This window comes from Chrysemys picta, chromosome 7 (genome assembly GCF_011386835.1).
Source record: "Chrysemys picta bellii isolate R12L10 chromosome 7, ASM1138683v2, whole genome shotgun sequence".
NCBI classification, from domain to species: Eukaryota; Metazoa; Chordata; order Testudines; family Emydidae; genus Chrysemys; species Chrysemys picta.
In genome coordinates this window covers 129,000,484-129,017,711 of record NC_088797.1, presented here as the reverse complement: position 1 = coordinate 129,017,711, position 17,228 = coordinate 129,000,484, and the positions used below count along the sequence as shown (strand labels likewise).

The window sequence follows — 17,228 nt, the reverse complement described above, 5'->3', positions numbered from 1 at the left end:
TCCTCTGCTCTGCCCCCGGGCTCTCCCGCCCTGCAGCTCCCCCAGCTCCCCTGCCCTGCCCCCAGGCTCCCCTGCCCCCCAGCTCCTCTGCCCTGCCCCCAGGCTCTCCCGCCCCCCAACTCCCATGCCCTGCCCCCGGGCTCTCCCGCCCCGCAGCTCCCCTGGCTCCCCTGCCCTGCCCCCAGGCTCCCCTGCCCCCCAGCTCCTCTGCCCTGCCCCCGGGCTCTCCCGCCCCGCAGCTCCCCCGGCTCTCCCGCCCTGTCCCCCAGCCCCTGCCCTGTCCCCCAGCTCCCCTGCCCTGCCCCCTGGGCTCTCCCGCCCCCCAGCTCCCATGCCCTGCCCCCAGGCTCTCCCACCCCCCCCCCAGCTCCCCTGCCCTGCCCCCGGGCTCTCCTGCCCCTGGGCTCTCCCACCCCCCGGCTCCCCCGCCCTTTACCCCGGCAGCCGCTGGCTGACCCATGGGGGAAGTGCCGCAGCGAGGGCTGAGCGTGGTGCTCAGAGCCAGGAATAGCTCCCGTGCCCCCTGCGGCCTGGCTCAGCACAAACTATTCCCACCATTCCTGGCTGGCGGGGGGGGGGGGGGGGGGGGCACAGGCCGGGCAGCGCGTCCGGGGGCTGGGCTGTGAGCTGGGCCAAGCCAGCAGCTCCTGAGCTCATCCCTCAAAGCAGCCAAAAGCATCACCTGCCCCCCAGCCCGGCCAAGGGGCTCAGAGACGCGGCCCCGTTCTCACGTGGGGCCCCCGGCACAGGGCTTGGGGGGCTCTGGCTGGGGGGGTGATGGGAGGTCGGGGGTGGGTACGGAACAAAGTGCCCCCCTGCCCAGACTGCTGGGGGCTCCCGGCTGGGTTACGGGGCCGCCTGGCCAGCGAGGGCCGCGCTCTTCCCAGATGGGGGAGGCGCCAAGGCCCCCACCCCACAGAGCCCCCAGTGCGACCCAGCCTGCCCAGGAGCAGAGCAGCCCCCGGCCCCCTCTGCGGGCCCGAGCGCGTGGGGCCAGGCCCCAGGCTCGTTAAGCCATGCCAGGAGCTGGGTGAAGGTGACCCCATGACAGCGGGACTGAGAATGCAGCCGGGTGAGCTCATGACAAAGGCTCCCGGGTCACATGCGCTGGGCACATGTCGGGTCCCTTGGGCCCTGGGGCGGAGGAGCAGCACAACATAAAGCGCTGGAGCCGGCGGAGCCCCCCGCAGCAGCGTGAGATCGGACGGGCCCAGGTGGCTCCGTGGCACAGCCAGCGGCCCTGCCCGGGAGAGGAGCCGCTGGGCGCACACCCAGGGCGTGGGGGGGCATGGAGGAGGCACCCATGGAGCAGGGCGTGAAGTGGGCGACGGAGCTGATTGACCAGAAGCTGCAGGAGCAGGAGGTGAGACCCTGAGTGAGCGAACTGGAGGGCAAAGGGGGCCAAGAGCTCCTGGGGCAGGGCTGGGCTGGGGGTGACGGGGGGCTGCCTGGAGCGGGGCCGGGCTGGGAGTGACGGGGGGGCGCCTGGGGCGGGGCTGGGCTGGGGGTGACGGGGGGCTGCCTGGGGCGGGGCTGGGCTGGGGGTGACGGGGGGCGCCTGGGGCGGGGCTGGGCTGGGGGTGACGGGGGGCGCCTGGGGCAGGGGCGACGGGGGGCGCCTGGGGCGGGGCCGGGCTGGGGGTGACGGGGGGCTGCCTGGAGCGGGGCCGGGCTGGGGGTGACGGGGGGCTGCCTGGGGCGGGGCTGGGCTGGGGGTGACGGGGGGCTGCCTGGGGCAGGGGCGACGGGGGGCGCCTGGGGCGGGGCTGGGCTGGGGGTGACGGGGGCGCCTGGAGCGGGGCTGGGCTGGGGGTGACGGGGGGCTGCCTGGGGCGGGGCCGGGCTGGGGGTGACGGGGGGCTGCCTGGGGCAGGGGTGACGGGGGGCTGCCTGGAGCGGGGCTGGGCTGGGGGTGACGGGGGGCTGCCTGGGGCGGGGCTGGGCTGGGGGTGACGGGGGGGCGCCTGGGGCGGGGCGGGGCTGGGCTGGGGGTGACGGGGGGGCTGCCTGGAGTGGGGCTGGGCTCCAGGGGCCAGGCCTGGGAGCTGTCTGCAGGGCTGCATTACTATTGATCACCTACACCTGAACCTGTGCCCATCACCATGGGCTCAGGGCGCCTCGGTTCGGTAACCGCCCAGACTCACCGACCTGGGGAAACACACACCTCAGTCTGCGCTGGCCCCATGCCTGGGCCCCTGCTCGGCGGGCAGCCAGGGGCCGGGCACCCCGGGGCAGGCTGGTGCCGAGCAGTGGGCAAGGAGGCCGCAAGGCCCTGCCCCAGGTAGGGCGTTCGGACGCTCTTGAAATGGGCGGGTGTGGGGCACAGGGCGGCAGCAGCATGGGGTGTGGGCTGCAGCGCATGGGGAGTCAGTCCCATGGCAAGTGCAGGCATGGGGGCGCCCCTGCTCGGGGTGGGCCCCAGGCCTGGGGGATCCCAGGAGGGGCCCTCGGGCAGACGAGCCTTTCAGGCTGGCCACAGGGAGTGAGCAGCCCCAGATCAATGGGGCGTGTCCGTCAGGGCCCATGGGGACACCAGCGCCACCTCCTGGTCTGTTATGGGGGCCAGAGCTGGGGGGCCCTGAGGGGCCAGGGCTGAAAGCGCCCAGAGATTAAGCTGTTGCCCTTGGCAGCTTGGGCTAAACCCCTTGCATCTGCCGGGCCCGTGTGGGTACCGGGGCTGTGGCGGGAGGGGGCCTGGGCTGATGCCAAGGGAGGCAGGGGACGGACTCTTGAGGGGGGCAGGGGGTGTGGGGCAGGCCGGGGCCTGGCCCTCACCCTGCTGGCTTCCCTGCTTGGCTTCACAGCGGCTCGAGAGCCAGGCCCCCGAGATGCCGCCAGCGGTGGTGAGAATGGACACGCCCGAGCTGGAGGACGAGAAGCGCCACGGCCCCGTTCACTGGGGCATCGAGGGGCTCAAGGTACGTGGGCCTGGCCTGCCCTGCTGGGGGCATCACAGCCAGACCCCCCGCAGCAAGCCCTGCAGCCTCCCCACTGGCACAGTGAGCCCGGCAGCCCCCCACACCCTGACTGGCTTGCACTGTTAACCCTTCCCTGGCCCAGCCCTGCCCATCACACTGTGCCAGGAACGTGCAGGGCTGGGCACTGAGGGGTTACACAGGCTGCGGCCCCCACCACACTGTGACAATGCTGCTTGTGGGACGCAGCTGAGGTCACTCAATCAGGGTGAACTGCAAACAAAATGGGGCAGAGAAACCCCAGACGCTGGTGGATCTTCCAATACTTAGATTTACCAACCAGCCCAAAACAGCTTCTGTATTACCTCACTGGTTACTCAGACGTCCAAACAACGCAGTTCCCTTAAAGTGACCAGCCTCAGGTCTCCGTCCAGACACACACGTCAGATACGATGATGGTTACTGAGAATCTTATCATATAACAGAAAAGGTTCTTCCAATCCCAAAGGATCAGCCACACACCCAGATCCAATGATAACTTGGATCTTACCCAAAATACACACTATAGTCAATTCTTATTAACTAAACTAAAATTTGTTAAAAAAGAAAAGAGAGAGAGAGTTGGTTCAAAGATCAATATACAGACAGACTTGAATTCAATGCTTGAGGTTCAGATACAGAGCAGAGATGAGCTTGTAGTTACCAAAGTCCTTTTAGAAATAGTCCAGAGGTTATAGTCCAATGTCCATATTCAGGGTGGCTCCAGTCAATGACTGGGGATCTCAATCTTTGTGGCTTAAGGTTTCCCCCTTTTGAAACCCAAAGCAGATCTGAGATGATGTTGGATCGTGTCCCAGGGTTTTTATACATTTCCAGCAGCCTTTCAGCCTGAGAAAACAATAGGCCTAACTCTCCTTCTCCCAAACATGCTGGCAATTAGCACAGGGTAATTTATCCATTAAACAATTCAGATACAGTTACCACAACCTTCAAAGAGACATAGAGACAATAATACTATTTCCCTCAAGTATCATCATAAATGTAGGATTACCATATTTCAACAAGCAAAAAAGAGGACGGGAGGAGCCCCGCCCCATCCCGCCCTAGCCCCGCCCCTGCCCCTCCCACTTCCCGGCCCCCTCAGAACCCCCAACCCTCCCCCCGCTCCTTGTCCCCTGTCACAAGTGTGGGGGACTCAGGGCCCTGCACCCCCGGCTTCCTGCGATTCACCATGACTCTCAGCCAGCCAGTAAAGCAGAAGGTTTATTTAGACGACAGGAACACAGTCCAAGACAGGTCTTGCAGGCACAGACAACAGATTCCCCCTCAGTTAGGTCCATCTTGGGGTCCCAGGGCGCCCCAGCCCCCTTGCAAGGTCAGAGCCCCGTCTGCCTCCTAGCCATCTCCCCAGCCATCTCCTGAAACTCTCCTTCAGCGACCCCACCCACAGCCTTTGTTCAGTTTCCCGGGCAAAGGTGTCACCTGGCCTCTAACCCCTTCCTGGGTTCTCATGTTACATGTTCTCATGTTCTCAGGTATTTTCCCTCGGGCAATCTCCCATCCCCAATGCAGACTATCCTAGCCACACTCCCCACTCAGCATTCAAAGCCCACAGTAAGAACAGTCCCAGTTCGTCACATCCCCTGACTGCCCCCTCCTGGGACCCCTGCCTCTAACTGCCCCCAGGACTCCACCCCCTACCTAAGCCTCCCTGTCTCTTGTCCCCTGACTGCCCCCTCCTGGGACCCTCCCCCCATCCTAACTGGCCCCCTAGGACCCTACCCCCGACCTGTACCCTGACTGCCCCAACCCTTATCCACACCCCCACCCCCAGACAGACCCCTGGGACTCCCACGCCCCATCCAACCACTCCCCACTCCCTGACAGCCCCCACCCCCGAACTCCCGACCCATCTAAACCCCTCTGCTCCCTGTCCCCTGACTGCTCCGATGCCTCTCCCCACTCCTGCCCCCTGACAGCCCCCCCCCAGAACTCCCAACCCCCCCTCCTTGTCCCCTGACTGCCCCCTCCTGAGACCCCCCCCACCCTAACTGCCCCCCTAGGACCCTACCCCCTACCTGTACCCTGACTGCCCAAAACCTTATCCACACCCCCAGACAGACCCCCCCCGAACTCCTGACCCATCCAACCCTGCTCCCTGTCTCTTGACTGCCCCCTCCAAGACCTCCCTGCCCCTTCTCTGACCCCCTGGCCCCCTTACCGTGCTGCTCGTCCCGGCACGCTGGGGAGCGGGGGAGGCGCTCCAGACTGCCGGAGGCGATCTGCGAATGCAGGGAGGGAGGGAGTGAGTGATCTCTGCTGCAGGGGAGGCGGAGGAGGGGTCTCTCTGGCTGTCGGAGCCCCATGTAAGTGGCACCATCCGGCCGGCTGCCCTGTTAGCCGCGCGCGCTCTGCATGGGGGGGGGGGGGGGGGGAAGTCCGGACATTTACAAATTCCCCCCGGACGCTATTTTTAGCTCAAAAAGCCGGACATGTCCGGGGGAATCCGGATGAATGGTAACTCTAATAAATGTTAATATTCCTTTTTTGATCTTTGAATTAAAGTTATAGCAATAGACCAGACTTGTTTGCTGACATCCCAAGCCCTGAGCACACAGCTCCCCTTCTCTCTCTAACAATGCCGGCTGCATTTCAAAGCTCTGTTCATTTACAGATCCTCCGAACCAGTCTCTGGTTCGGCCATGGGTCAGGTCGGTCTGGGAGGTAATTCACTCTTTCGGGCCCTGTCACCTTTCAATGAGCTATTACGTTACACTCCTAATGTCACACACACTGTGCTGCGTTGGCACTGGGGGTCAGCAGGGAATTGGCCCCACGTCTGGGCTCGTCACCTCCCCCTGGACATCCGTGTCTGGAGCTGCAGGCTGGGTCCAGGCCAGATGGCGCGGGGCCGATGTGGTGCAGAGAAGGAACCTGAGGCAGTACCAGCCAAAGGGCACAGCCAGCCGCATGTTGGTCTGACAGAGGGGCCGGGGCCAGCCGGACCCGGGGGGGGGGGGGGGGGCTGGTTAGAAGGACCTGGGGGCAGGGGCCGGCCGGACCTGGGGGCAGGGGCCGGTTAGAAGGGCCAGGGGGCAGGGGCCGGCCGGACCTGGGGGCAGGGGCCGGCCGGACCCGGGGGCAGGGGCTGGTTAGAAGGACCCGGGGGCAGGGGCCAGTTAGAAGGACCCGGGGGCAGGGGCCGGCCGGACCCGGGGGCAGGGGCTGGTTAGAAGGGCCCGGGGGGAGGCTGGCAGCTGGTGCTTGGGAGGCCCTGCCCCTGCACTGGGGCCATGAGGGCAGCCCCTGTGTGTGGAGAACCCCACCGGGACCCCAGCACAGGAGCGGGGCTGGGCTGGGCCGTTCTATGCTGATGCCCCCCAGGCCTGGCTGGCTGGGGCTGGTCTCTGCACCCCGAATCCATTCCCCCCCGATGATGTGTGGGGTGCAGGGCCAGCACCAAGCCCCTGGCTCACTGCCCCGAGGGTGCTGGGCAGGGACCCCCTCCCCAGCCTGCCAGACACCTGGCCCAGGCCCAGCTGTTAAACACAGATCGCAGCACTGCCCCACACGGCTTCCCTCTGCTGGGGCTGGAGCTGGGGCTGGGGTTGGGCAGTCTGTGATGGGGGGGTCGCCTGGTGTGACAATGCGGTTCTGGCGGAACCCAACGGAGAGTGCCAACTCAGGACAAATTGCTCAAACAGGGCAGTTACAGCCCAAGGCTGGGGTTTTTCCACCTCTAAGGCAAACCAAACCAGCCAGACTAAGAGGACTTCGGTCTCACCCCACTGGCTAACCGCAAGTCTCACAAGCAATCTCCTTAGACACTCCAGTTTCCCAGTATCACCACCAGTGCCACTCGTTATGGGGACAAATGGTTCTGAAAACCAATACCCCAGTAAAAGAAAAAGGTTCTCCTGATCCCAAAGGACCAAGCCCCAGACCCAGGTCAATATACAAGTTAGATCTTACCCACAAATCACGCTGTTGCCAATCCTTTAGAATCTAAAATCTAAAGGTTTATTCATAAAAGGAAAAAGATAGAGATGAGAGTTAGAATTGGTTAAATGGAATCAATGACATACAGTAATGGCAAAGTTCTTGGTTCAGGCTTGCAGCAGTGATGGAATAAACTGCAGGTTCAAATCAAGTCTCTGGAATACATCCCCCGCTGGGATGGGTCCTCAGTCCTTTGTTCAAAGCTTCAGCTTGTAGCAAAGTCCCTCCAGAGGTATGAAGCAGGATTGAAGACCAGATGGAGATGAGGCATCCGCCTTATATAGTCTTTTCCAGGTGTAAGAACACCTCTTTGTCCTTACTGTGGAAAATTACAGCAACATGGAGTCTGGAGTCACATGGGCCAGTCCCTGCATACTTTGCTGAGGTACAAGGCGTATCTGCCTTCTCTCAATGGGTCCATTGTATAGCTGATGGTCCTTAATGGGCCATCAAGCAGGCTAGGCAGAGCTAATCTCAGCTTGTCTGGGATGTCACCCAGCAGCATAGCATAAGTTTGCCATACAGACAGTATAGAGCCAATATTCATAACTTCAACTACAAAACTGATACACACATATAGACAGGTTTCAGAGTAGCAGCCGTGTTAGTCTGTATCCGCAAAAAGAGTCCTCCTGTTCTTCTTTTTACATATAGACAGCATAATCATAACCAGTAAACCATAATCTTGTCCTAGACACCCCATTTGACCCCCTTTATACAAGATTTGGGTGCCACTACAGGACCTTGGTTGCAACAATGATCTATACGGTCCCAGTTTATGTCAATAACGTCACACCTGGTTGGGGGCTGGAGCAGGCATTCTGGGAGGGGTCAGGGCTGAGGGGCCAAGGGTTGGGTGATTGGTAAGAGGCCAGGGAAGGGCCAGGCAGTTGGGAGCCAGGGGGTGTGTAAGGGGTGGGCTGGGGGTCAGGACCAGGGGCCAGGCAGTTGGGGGTCAGGACCAGGGGGTATATGGGGGGGTGGGCTGGGGGTCAGGACCAGGGGGTCTGTGGGGAGGGTTGGGGGTCAGGACCAGGGGCCAGGCAGTTGGGGGTCAGGACCAGGGGATCTGTGGGGAGGGTTGGGGGTCAGGACCAGGGGCCAGGACCAGGGGGTCTGTGGGGAGGGTTGGGGGTCAGGACCAGGGGTCAGGACCAGGGGGTCTGTGGGGAGGGTTGGGGGTCAGGACTGGGGCCAGGCAGATGGGGACTAGGGAGTCAGGGCGGGGACAGGTTGGGGGTACCTCACATCCTGCTTGTTTAAAGCCGGGGAGTAGGCGCTGCCGGGGAGGGACCCAGGAGTCCGGTGCCCTGGCAGGGCTCTCCCCAGAGGCTGCAGCGCAGCTGTGCCCGTCTCCGCAGGGCCAGGGGCGGGAGCGGAAGAGCTCACTGGACCTGCGCCGGGAGATCATCCACGTGGGCGGCATCCAGTACCTCTTCGAGCTGCGCAAGACGCGCCGGAAGCGCAGGGAGGAGAAGGTGGCGCCGGAGCCCGAGCCGGAGCCGGAGCCGGAGGAGATCGTAAGGGGGGACCCGGGAGGATGTGGGTCTGAGCCAGCCTGGCTGGGGGGCCAGCGGATCCGTGTTGTTGACCAAGATGATGGCCACCCCAGAGAGCAGCCCCCTCCCGGTCAGAGCACCTCCGGGGCGAGGGCCATGGAGCTGGTGTCCTCCCCTGTGGAGGGGGGCTCTGGGGCCAGGTTCGTGGCGCTCCCCACATGGGGCACACAGGCCCCTTGAGCTGCTGTCCCATCCACCCGCAGGTGGGCCCCGTGGAGGAGGAGGCGTTCCTGAGGGCAGCTGTGCAGGGCAAGATCCGGGTCATTGAGAAGTTCCTGGGGGACGGGGGCTCCCCTGACACCTGTGACGAGGTAACGGCCCCCATCCCTCGCCCCCCCGGCGAACCTTGGCAGCCAGGCGCCAGCGAGCGGGCAGCGTCCAGCCCAGGCCCCCCCACCCCACAGCCAGCCCTGCCCCTGGCAGCCCTTGGCCCGGGCTCTGGCGTGCCCAGCCCCCCAATAGCACCCAGGGCTGGAGTCAAGAATGATGGGGCCCTGAGGACCATGGAAACTGGGGGCCCCCCAGTCTGGCCCAGTCCCCCCTTGACGAAGGGCTGTCGAGTCCAAACCTGAGTGGTGCTGTGACCCAGTGTACCAGGTCGCAACACCACTCGCCCAAATCCGGTGATCGGGGGGGGCCCTTGAGATGGGGGCCCTGTGCCGGTGCATGGGTTAATTCGGGTCTGTTGGCACCTAGATATCAGGGGTTTGAGCCTTCCCCAGATGGACATTGGATGGCTGGGCTGGGGCACCCCCTCTTCCCAGGAGAGAGTGCCAGGCCCAGCTGAGCCTGGACACGCCCAGGAACAGGGCAGAGGGCTTTCGGAGCCCTGCTGGCCTGTCCCAAACACCGAGCCGGCCGGGTCCCTGGGCGAGACCCGTGAGTCGCCCTTGGGAGGGCTGGTGGCCTTGGCTGCCCGGGGCGGTGCAGCAGCGCTGGCTGGGCGTCCTTTTGACACCTGCGTCTTTGCCGTCTCCTGCCCCAGTTCCACCGGACGGCCCTGCACCGCGCCTCGCTGGAAGGGCACCTGGAGATCCTGGAGAGGTTGCTGGACCACGGCGCCACCGTGGATTTCCGAGACCGGGTGAGACGGGCGCTCTCCCTGCGGCACCGGGACTGGCACTGCGACTGCACTCCTCTGGCCAATCCATCCAGGGAGGAGCCGCAGTGGGGTGGAGGATGTGGGGCGGCCGGAGAGGCCCAGCCACTGCAGCCCAGGGGAGCCCTTCCTGGAGGCAGGCTGCGCCACACTGCTACCGCACGGCTCACCCCCCTTCCTCTGCCGTGCAGGGCACCATGGGAGACGTGGTGACGCCAACCCGGCTGTTCACCCCTCAACTCAGACCCCAAACCAGTGTGCGAGGCCGACCCCGGGCTGCTGCCGCTGCCCATGCACTCCTGCCCCACTGCAGGGCCTCCCCCAGCCGCTGGAGGGGGCAGAGCATCCAACCGCCCCCAGCCCCACATCCTCATCAGTTAGAGGGACTGGAGGGTGGGCAGTGAGGGGCGCAGGGTGGGGAGCTGGGGGTGCGGGTGTTGCTGCTGCCGTCCTGACCGGGGTCTCTTGCTGGTGCAGCTGGACTGCACGGCCGTGCACTGGGCCTGCCGGGGGGGGCACCTGGACGCCGTGAAGCTGCTGCAAGACCGAGGCGCTGACCTCAACCTGAAAGATAAGGTGGGGGCTGCGGGGCCATGGCAGCGCTGGCAGTGGGGGGCAGGGGAGAGCTATGGCTGGCATAGAGCGGAGACAGCAGAGGCAGGAGGGTTGTGGTGGAGGGGGACGTATGGGGGGCAGGGCTGAGGTGGGGAAGTAGGGGGGCAGGGCTGTGGGGGGCAGTGGGTGTGGGGTGGGGGCAGGGCTGTGGCAGGTGGGTAGTGATGGAGGCAGTAGGGGGCAGGGCTGTGGCAGTGGTGGGTGGGTAGAGGTGAGGGAGAAGTAAGGGGGCAGGGCTGAGGTGGGTGGATGTGGGGTGGGGGCAGGGTTGTGGCAGGTGGGGGCAGGGCTGTGGGGGGCAGTGGGTGTGGAGTGGGGGCAGGGCTGAGGTGGGTGGATGTGGGGTGAGGGCAGGGTTGTGGCAGGTGGGGGCAGGGCTGTGGGGGGCAGTGGGTGTGGAGTGGGGGCAGGGCTGAGGTGGGTGGATGTGGGGTGGGGGTAGGGTTGTGGCAGGTGGGGGCGGGGCTGTGGGGGGCAGTGGGTGTGGGGTGGGGGCAGGGCTGGGGCAGGTGGGTAGCGATGGAGGCAGTAGGGGGCAGGGCTGTGGCAGTGGTGGGTGGGTAGAGGTGAGGGAGAAGTAAGGGGGCAGGGCTGAGGTGGGTGGATGTGGGGTGGGGGCAGGGTTGTGGCAGGTGGGGGTGGGCCTGTGGGGTGGGTAGCGATGGAGGCAGTAGGGGGCAGGGTTGTGGCAGTGGTGGGTGGGTAGAGGTGAGGGAGAAGTAAGGGGGCAGGGCTGAGGTGGGTGGATGTGGGGTGGGGGCAGGGTTGTGGCAGGTGGGGGCAGGGCTGTGGGGGGCAGTGGGTGTGGAGTGGGGGCAGGGCTGATGTGGGTGGATGTGGGGTGGGGGCAGGGCTGTGGCAGGTGGGGGCGGGGCTGTGGGGGTGGGGGATAGGGCGGAGATGGGGGTAGCAATGAGGCTACAGCATTTGGCTGTCTGGATTAATTATTTTAAACCAATGGGGAGCTAATGGCCGGTGCCCCCCCTTGCCATACTCAGCTCATGAGCACCCCCCTGCATGTGGCGACCCGAACTGGGCAGACTGAGATCGTGGAGCATCTGATCAACACAGGGGTGAATGTCAACTCCCGGGACAGGGTAAGAGCCCCCAGCAGCCACGCTTGTACCCGTGGGTGTCTGGCACCCCCAGCACCTCCCTGTGGTGTGCATCCCCCCACCCCCCGTGACCCGGAGTGTCCAGAGTATGCCTAGGTCCGGGCAGGCTGCAAAAGGGAGAGCAGATTCCCCCAAAACTGGTGGTTAACTCTGAAGTTAGATTCACCAACCAGTCCCAAACTGTGCTCCGGATCCCCCCACTGTTTATCAAGAAGCTGAAAAAGGAAATCACCCAGGGCCCTGTATTGCATTCCAGTTCTCTGGCTCCCAAGCAGCAAACCAGTTCAGTAACGTGAGAAATTACGTAGAAACGCCTCGTTCTTTTTGCTGATCCAGGCGAACACGGCTACCGCTCTGAAACTAGAAACTCTGCTCACTTATACAAATGTCCTTCTGAACCCAGAAGGGCCAGCCACATTCCCAGAACAACACTGCTTTGGATGACAGGTTTCAGAGGGGTAGCCGTGTTAGTCTGTATCCGCAAAAACAATGAAGAGTCCTTGTGGCATCTTAGAGACCCAGCCACTCCCAGGCTTTATTCAGGCCTAATTTGATGGTGTCCAGTTTGCAAATTAATTCCAGTTCTGCAGCTTCTCGTTGAAGTCTGTTTTTGAAGTTTTTTTGTTGAAGAATGGCCACTTTTAAGTCTGTTATTGAGCGTCCAGGGAGATTGAAGTGTTCTCCGACTGGTTTTTGAATGTTATAATTCCTGATGTCAGATTTGTGTCCATTTATTCTTTTGCGTAGAGACTGTCCGGTTTGGCCAATGTACATGGCAGAGGGGCATTGCTGGCACATGATGGCATACATCACATGGGTAGATGTGCATGTGAACGAGCCCCTGATAGTGTGGCTGATGTGGTTAGGTCCTATAATGGTGTCCCTTGAATAGATATGCGGACAGAGTTGGCACCGGGGTTTTTGCAGGGTTTGGTTCCTGGGTTAGTGTTTTTGTTGTGTGGTGTGTAGTGGCCTGCAACAAATTGTTCTCATGTCCCCTCTCAGTCTTCTCATCTCCAGACTAAACAAACCCAATTTTTTCAATCTTCCCTCATAGCTCATGTTTTCTAGACCTTTCATCATTTTTGTTGCTCTTCTCTGGACTTTCTCCAATTTGTCCACATCCTTCCTGAAATGTGGTGCCCAGAACTGGACACAATACTCCAGTTGAGGCCTAATCAGAACGGGGTAGAGTGGAAGAATTACTTCTCGTGTCTTGCTTACAACACTCCTGCTAATACAGCCCAGAATGATGTTTGCTTTTTTTCAACAGCGTTACACTGTTGACTCATATTTAGCTTGTGATCCACTATGACCCCAGATCCCTTTCCACAGGACTCCTTCCTAGGCAGTCGTTTCCCATTTTGTATGTGTGCAACTGATTGTTCCTTCCTAAGTGGAGCACTTTGCATTTGTCCTTATTGAATTTCATCCTATTTACTTGAAACCATTTCTCCAGTTTGTCCAGATCAGCTTGAATTTTGATCTTATCCTACAAAGGACTTGCAACCCCTCCCAGCTTAGTAACATCTGCAAACTTTATAATTGTACTCTCTATGCCATTATCTAAATCATTGATGAAGATATTGAACAGAACCAGACCCAGAACTGATCCCTGCGGGACCCCACTCGTTATGCCCTTTTCCAGTGTGACTGCGAACCACTGATAACTACTCTCTGGAAATGATTTCCAACCAGTTTGCACCCACCTTCTAGTAGTTCCATCTAGGTTGTATTTCCCTAGTTTGGTTTATGAGTAGGTCATGTGAGACAGTATCAAAAGCCTTACTAAAGTCAAGATATACCACATCTACTGCTTCCCCCTATCCACAAGGCTTGTTACCCTGTCAAAGAAAGCTATCAGGCTGGTTTGACATGATTTGTTCTTGACAAATCCATGCTGACTGTTATTTATCACGTTATTATCTTCTAGGTGTTTCCAAATTGATTGCTTAATTATTTGCTCCATTATCTTTCCAGGTACAGAAGTTAAGGTAACTGGTGTGTAATTCCCCAGGTTGTCCTTATTTCCCTTTTTATAGATTGGCTCTATATTTGCCCTTTTCCAGTCTTCTGGAATGTCTCCCGTCTTCCATGACTTTTCAAAGATAATCGCTAATGGCTCAGATATCTCCTCAGTCAGTTCCTCGAGTATTCTAGGATGCATTTCATCAGGCCCTGGTGATTTGAAGATATCTAACTTATCTATGTAATTTTCACTTGTTCTTTCCCTATTTTAGACTCTGATCATACCTCATTTTCACTGGCATTCACTGTGTTAGATGTCCAATCGCCAACAACCTTCTTGGTGAAAACCGAAACAAAGAAGTCATTAAGTACCTCTACCATTTCCGCATTTTCTGTTATTGTTTTTCCCCCCTCGTTGAGTAATGAGCCTACCCTGTCCTTGGTCTTCCTCTTGCTTCTAATGTATTTGTAGGATGTTTTCTCGTTACCTTTTATGTTTCTAGCTAGTTTGATCTCATTTTGTGCCTTGGCCTTTCTAATTTTGTCCCTACATACTTGTGTTATTTGTTTATATTCATCCTTTGTAATTTGACCGAGTTTCCACTTTTTGTAGGACTCTTTTTTTTTATTTTCAGATCATTAAAGATCTCCTGGTTAAGCCAGGGGGTCTCTTGCCATACTTCCTATCTTTCCTACGCAGTGGGATAGTTTGCTCTTGTGCCCTTAATAATGTCTCTTTGAAAAACTGCCAACTGTCGTCAATTGTTTTTCCCCTTAGACTTGCTTCCCATGGGATCTGACCTACCAACTCCCTGAGTTTGCTAACATCTGCTGCCTTGAAATCCATTGACTTTATTGTGCGGTTCTCCCTCCTACCATTCCTTAGAATCATGAACTCGACCATTTCATGATCACTTTCACCCAAGCTGCTTTCCACTTTCAAATTCTCAACCAGTTCCTCCCTATTTGTCAAAATCAGATCTAGAACACCCTCCCCCCAGTAGCTTTCTCCACCTTCTGAAATAAAAAATTGTCTCCAATACATTCCAAGAACTTGTTGCATAATCTGTGCCCTGCTGTGTTATTTTCCCAACAGATGTCTGGGTAGTTGAAGTCCCCCATCACCACCAAGTCTTGTGCTTTGGATGATTTTGCTAGTTGTTTAAAAAAAGCCTCCTCCACCTCTTCTTCCTGGTTAGGTGGTCTGTAGTAGACCCCTACCATGACATCACCCTTGTTTTTTATCCCTTTTATCCTTACCCAGAGAGTTTCAACAAATCTGTCTCCTATTTCCATCTCAACCTCAGTCCAACTGTATACATTTTTAATACCTAAGGCAACACCTTTTTTCCTGCCTGTCCTTCCTGAGCAAGCTATAACCTTCTATACCAATATTCCAGTCATGCAAATGATCCCGCCAGTTGCACTCCGAACTCCTTCACTCTTACTCCCAGAGCCCTGTAGTCACTTCTGATCTGCTGAGGGTCACACCTCGCAGTATCATTAGTGCCCACATGGATGAGTAGCGTGGGGTAGTAGTCAGAGGGCCAGATCATTGACAGTCCCTCAGTAACGTCTCGGATACAGGCCCCTGGCCTGGCAGGCAGCATACCTCCTGGGATGCCATGTCAGGGTGACAGGTGCCTCCATCCTCCTCAGATGAGTCTCCAACCACCACTACCCTACGTTTCCTCCTGGGAGTGGTGGCTGCGATCCTCCCAGCCTTGGGGGTACATGGCTCCTCCTCCTCCAGTTTTGGGGGTGATTCCTCATCATTCATTGCCAGGGCAGCATATCGGTTTTCTATCACCGTGGTGGATGGGTTGGGAGTAGGGGTGAAGCACTGCCTGCTGCCGGAAGTCACCACCAGCCAGTGTCCTTCCTGTGACAGAGCCATGTCCTCCTCCCCCGGTGGTGTGACAGCAATCCTCTGTAACTGGGTAGCGTCCTCAGCCATGCATGTCTCCATGTGAATACACTCGAGGAATTCCTCACGGGCAGGGATGCTCCTCAGCCCAGCCACCTCCTCCTGCAGCTCTGCCACCTGCTTCCGGAGCGATTCCACCAGCAGGCACCTCTCGCACTGGATGGTCCCCAGCCTGGCTTTCTGCGAGTGGGAAATGCAGGCCACAGTCTCTGCTAATCCACACCCGGGATCTGGGTAGAGGTATCCATGGTTAGGTTCTCTGTCTGGATATCGGCTCAGGTGGAGGAGACAGGAGCAGCGTTGGCACTGGCGATGTGGCCCTTCCTAACCACAGCGACTATATTACGTCTCCCTCCCACAAACTCCCCTGTTTGAGGTCCCCTGTTCCCTACCTGACTCCGTACGTGGCAGATGTAGGATTCATTGCAGCGTTGTAATAGTGGTATGGATACTGTTATAAACGGTCACCCCTGTTCCATCCAGCGTCACATCCCCCCCCGCACAGCCCAGCCCCCCAAGCCATGCTGGCCCCGTGCGGACTGGGTGCTGCTGCCCTTGGGGGGCCCAGCCCCGCCATTCTCTCCCTTGACGTAAGGTATGGGGGGGAGGCGTGTGCTCAGGGCTGGCTGGGCTCCTTTTGGGGGAGGGGAGCTGCAGGATGGGTTCCCTGTGACGCCCGCGCGCTCCGTCCCTTGCAGGAGGGGGACAGCGCGCTGCATGACGCCGTGCGGCTCAACCGCTACAAGATCATTAAGATGCTGATCCTGTACGGGGCGGACATGATGGCTCAGAACCTGGTGAGTGGCTCCCGCTGCTGCTGCCTGGGCTGGAGGGGGCGGGCAGGGGGCAGCCCCCCGGGGTGGGATCACACCGCACAGAGAAGAGCCTTGCTTCTGTCGCCAGCGGGGGATTGGCCTTCTCTGGGGGGCAGAGCCTCCGTCCCCAGAGCCTGCAGTACACGGAGGGGTGGCAGGTCACGTGGGGCAGGAGGTCTGGCTCGTCTCACCCTCTGCCCCCTCCCTCCCCCCACAGGCAGGGAAGACCCCCACGGATCTGGTGCAGCTCTGGCAGGCAGACACCCGGCAGGCGCTGGAGATGCAGGAGCCTGGCGAGACGGAGGCCCCGGCGTGAGGGGGGGGCGGACGGGCTGGGCTGGGGAACGGGACCCAGTGGTGGGAATCTTGGAATAAAACCCAGTGAACGAGAGTCCGGCATCTGGCGCCAGCAGAAGCCACGTGGGCTGCAGGGGCAGGTGTTACCAGGCCGGGCCCGGGTCATCCCTGGGGGTGGGGGCGGGCGGTGCCCTGCTGGGTCGGAGTCGTCCCTCGGGGGTGGGGACGGGCGGTGCCCGGCCGGGTCGGAGTCGTCCCTCGGGGGTGGGGACGGGCGGTGCCCGGCCGGGTCGGAGTCGTCCCTCGGGGGTGGGGACGGGCGGTGCCCGGCCGGGTCGGAGTCGTCCCTCGGGGTTGGGGGCGGGCGGTGCCCGGCTGGGTCGGAGTCGTCCCTCGGGGGTGGGGGCGGGCGGTGCCCGGCCGGGTCGGAGTCGTCCCTCGGGGGTGGGGGCGGGCGGTGCCCGGCCGGGTCGGAGTCGTCCCTCGGGGGTGGGGGCGGGCGGTGCCCGGCCGGGTCGGAGTCGTCCCTCGGGGGTGGGGGCGGGCGGTGCCCGGCCGGGTCGGAGTCGTCCCTCGGGGGTGGGGCGGGCGGTGCCCGGCCGGGTCGGAGTCGTCCCTCGGGGGTGGGGGCGGGCGGTGCCCGGCCGGGTCGGAGTCGTCCCTCAGGGGTCGGGATGCTGGGCAGGGCTGCACCATTTTCTATCTGGATTCTTTTTCCTTGCGTTAATCCCATCCGAGGGGGTCGGCTGTACACACCCTGCGCCCCCCCCCAGTGCTCTGTTCAGTGCCAAACCCTCCGTCGCTGTGACATGCCAGGCACAATCCAGCAGGGTCACGTCTGCCCTCTAACCTGGGGGGCCCTTTGCAGTGCTTTGCTGCTGGAGCCCCACAAACAGCCCCACCCTGCAAGTCACTCCCA

At 60.7% G+C, this 17,228-nt stretch overlaps 1 protein-coding gene across 3 annotated transcripts; it reads left to right on the top strand.

Moving 5' to 3' along the window:
* The first annotated feature begins 1,137 nt into the window (after positions 1-1,137).
* ANKRD2 (ankyrin repeat domain 2) lies at positions 1,138-16,398 on the top strand. 3 transcript variants are annotated; one of them, XM_005289424.4, is made up of 9 exons: positions 1,138-1,363; positions 2,805-2,918; positions 8,276-8,434; positions 8,677-8,784; positions 9,459-9,557; positions 10,050-10,148; positions 11,186-11,284; positions 15,896-15,994; positions 16,230-16,398. In XM_005289424.4, the coding sequence occupies exons 1-9, from the start codon at positions 1,289-1,291 to the stop codon at positions 16,326-16,328; spliced, it is 951 nt and encodes a 316-aa protein (XP_005289481.2). In that variant the 5' UTR covers positions 1,138-1,288; the 3' UTR covers positions 16,329-16,398. The 3 variants fall into 3 exon arrangements, with proteins under 3 accessions (XP_005289481.2, XP_023956205.2, XP_023956204.2); XM_024100437.3 differs by lacking the exon at positions 8,677-8,784; XM_024100436.3 differs by lacking the exon at positions 9,459-9,557.
* The last annotated feature ends 830 nt before the right edge of the window (positions 16,399-17,228 follow it).